Here is a 3,600-nt window from a genome sequence, read left to right as displayed (position 1 = left end):
AATAATAATAATAATAATAATAATAATAATAAAGAGGAGGAAACATCAATATTACAATCTATAGGCGAGACACTCGTTCATGCCTTTTTCACTCCCATCAATGGATCAACATAGTATTCGGACAGGCAGCAAGATTATGCGAAAATCTATCTATACTTACCTTCAAACCTATCATTACAACACCTTAACATCAGCCCTCCTTGCCTTCCCTTTCTCGGCCTCAACTCTCTTCGCACAGCTGCTTCTTGTTTCCCCCTCGTCGTCTCTCCTTGCAATCATACAATCTCATAATAAGTTTATCGACCATGCTGCAGGATTCCCTTACTCCTGGGAGTTGATCGACCTTGTCAATCTCAAGCTCTCTCAAACAATCTCCTTTTTCATTCTCACGCTTCCCCTGAACTCTACTCTCTTCCTCATCGCCAAAGCATCTGTTATTCAAGTCGTCAATCGCCACAAACCACCTTCTTTCTGTTGTATTTTCTCCATTTTCAACCCTCTCCTCCTCACCTATGTAAGCAATTCATTATTGATCCTCTCGGCCAATGCAACAGCCTTTTGTCTCTTATCCATTGCTTTCAATCCTTTTCATGATCATATTGGGTTTGGCTCTCTCTTCCTCTCAGCTGCTGGAGCTGTTGTTTACTCCATCATCCTTGCAAATGTGATCATAATATGCAACTTGGCGTTGGTCATATCAGGAATGGAAAGATTCGGCGGATATCTGGCCATCCTAAAAGCTTGTGTTATGATTAGGGGAAGGGCTTCAACGGCGCTATCACTTACACTTGCTGTCAATACAGCCTTGGCAGGAGTTGAAGCATTATTCCAATACCGAATTGTGAGAGCTTATGATGACATCGGTGAAACACCAAGCTCTTTGCTGATAATTTCAGAGGGGATGCTTATCGTCTACTTGTATTCTATTCTTGTTGTTCTGGACACCATTATCAGTTGCATCTTCTTCAAAAGCTGCAAGGCGACCTCCTCGTTCATTGATCAACAAGGTAAATACGCTTACAGGATTATTGTTATTGAAGGGGAAGAAGATGGAGCTTTAATGAGCTTAAAGGCCTAGCAACAACTTCCATCGTTATATATATATATATCCTGTTCTTTTGTCACAAGGCTAATGCAAAAGAAAGATTCACAAGGATTAATTGTTTCAGTGAAACCAGGGTACACTTGAAGCCATTTATTAAAAAAAAAAGATATCACTTGAAGCCATTACAAAAACACAAAGATATCATGAAAATATACAAGCAATTGTGCATGTATTCAGTAGCTTTCTTCAGTAATTCACAGATTTGAGTTCCAATAACTTCAGTTTATTTAATTATTTTTATATAAGAGAGAAGGACTGCTCTCGTTATATAGCTTAAGGCCCAACATACCTCCCCAATGAATAAAAAAAATATATCATAAAAATCAAAATGATGCCATTTGTTATTTAGGCATCGACACTACCCCTTTAGCACTTGGCATGTCGTTCGGGGAGAGAAGGTAAGTGTTAAACTATGGTTGGAGTTGACCGAATGGGGGCTGCCTGCTATGGTATAGAGGTGGTGATTTCATCCCATCACTATCCTACATCATGCAATTCGTTTGGATTGGATTTTTACCCTCTTTGACCAGGCTCAAAGCCAATCAGGCCTGAGGGTCGGTGAATGGTGCACTCACTACATCATCAAACCTGATATTTCACAATTGTTATTATATATATATATATATAATATATATAGATATCACAAACCTTAAGTTGACAAGTGGAGGCAACCCTACAAGCATAAGAGATACTAAATGAGTCTGATTATTTTTTTATATATATAAATACTCAAACATTGTTAATGGTTTTTTAATAAAAAATAAATTACTCGTGACTCAAAATATAATGCATATTAGATGACACAGTTTTAAAATATAAATATGCTGACATGTTGGATAGTTATTTTTTTATATATATTAAAATGATGACATGTTAAATTGAGATAACCTCATGAAAAACAAATAAAAAAATTATAAAGTGTAGTTTCCAACCAACTAAACATTAAAGAATAAATTAGAAAAAAACCAATTAAAAACAAAAAAAACATAAGTCAACTCAGATTAGCTTTTTAAACCTATAATTTGGATCATGAAACCGAGATATAATATAATCCAAGCAAGATCAGATTTAGATTTTAACATAAAATCTTTTATTGCTTGTTTTACACTATCGAGCATAACTTTCAATTTGACTATTGAGTTATACTGGAATTTTTATAGGAGTTTCTAAACATGCTATTATACATTTGGCTAAGATTTAAGGTAAATGAAAGTTTGGAAATAGATTATTTCAGAGGATCTAAGTTATTAGATGAATTGTTCAAATATGTATGTTTGGACCTTCATTTATTGTTTAGACTATATTAGGAGTTATATAAGCAATCATTCTAAGATTTCAATTAGGTTGGAAAGTAGACATTTATACATTTTTAGTGATATATGTTAAGTATTCTAATTCATACAGATAAGAGAAAACGACATGTTTGAAGTCAAGACTAAAATCTACTAGGAATGTGCGAAAATTGAAGAAACATTGTTTGCTTGTGTATTATGAACTTCAGTCAATACAAGGATTCCTTAATGCTCTTGAAAGCATATATGGCAGCTATTGTCTTACCTACTCTACAAGAATTTCATGTCAAATAAGGAAACATTTATGACAACAATTAATAATCATAGTTTGCAAAGGTTCCATATCCATTATGGAATCTATATGGTGGTAAGGAGGCCTGGAATTCTTTTGTTGTTTTTTTTTTTTTAAGATTTTTTTATTCAAAATGAAGATTATGAGAGGCTATTTAAAGAAGATATTTCAGCCACTTCCCTTCCTGATTTTTTGAGAACATAATTTCGACTAAACAATAAAGGAAACTTCAACATTTAAGACAATATCTTTCAAGTAAGGAAGGAGGATTAATGGATGATACAAAGGGACACTTTTTCATTTACAAGTTTTAGATTCCACTACAAAGGATCTAATATAAGGAGATATGATTTTGAGATTATTTTGATAATTTATATTAATCTGAATATTTTTTAATGTTTATTTATTTTTTAATTGATATTAGGGATAATTATATTTTAGTTTTTTGGCTTTTATTTCTATTAGGTTTGTTTTGGCCTAAAATCAATGTTTAAACTTGTTTTAGAAAACAGGCTTGTGCTGAGCTAAGTTTCAGTTAAGGTCTATTGGTTTGCACCCTAATACATGACCATTAGGGTTATTATCTTAAGACTATATTATGTTTTGTTTTGCTAAAAATTTAGAAGCAATCTTTAGAAATTAATAAAATTCAGTTTTGCTTGAGTAAACTTTTCTTTTTTGTTGGAACAAAGAGTAAATTTGATTTATCTAGTTATAATTGATCTTGTGGCGTCATTTGCAATCATTCAATATATCTAGTTCTTAATTATAGATTAACTCTGGATTAAGGTTCAACCAAAGCTAATTATTCAATTTTCCTGGGGATGTTATCATTTTCATTATGGATTGTGTGATCACGAGGTTCACATCAACATAACTTCATAAAAAAAAAAAAAACTATGAAACTTCAT

At 32.6% G+C, this 3,600-nt stretch overlaps 1 protein-coding gene across 1 annotated transcript in view; it reads left to right on the top strand.

The window, feature by feature from the left end:
- The window catches only part of LOC105116791 (uncharacterized), a 3,484-nt gene extending 2,401 nt beyond the window's left edge, over positions 1-1,083 (top strand). The window contains exon 2 of the mRNA XM_011014273.1: positions 315-1,083. Coding sequence (XP_011012575.1) covers positions 315-1,078 — 764 coding nt within the window. The 3' untranslated portion in view covers positions 1,079-1,083. The remainder of the gene's footprint in view (positions 1-314) is intronic.
- Positions 1,084-3,600: the final 2,517 nt, after the last annotated feature.

This window comes from Populus euphratica, unplaced genomic scaffold (genome assembly GCF_000495115.2).
Source record: "Populus euphratica unplaced genomic scaffold, PopEup_1.0 scaffold1054.1, whole genome shotgun sequence".
NCBI lineage: Eukaryota > Viridiplantae > Streptophyta > Magnoliopsida > Malpighiales > Salicaceae > Populus > Populus euphratica.
Note: the sequence above shows the minus strand (reverse complement) of the source record. Positions and strands in the feature narration are given on the sequence as shown.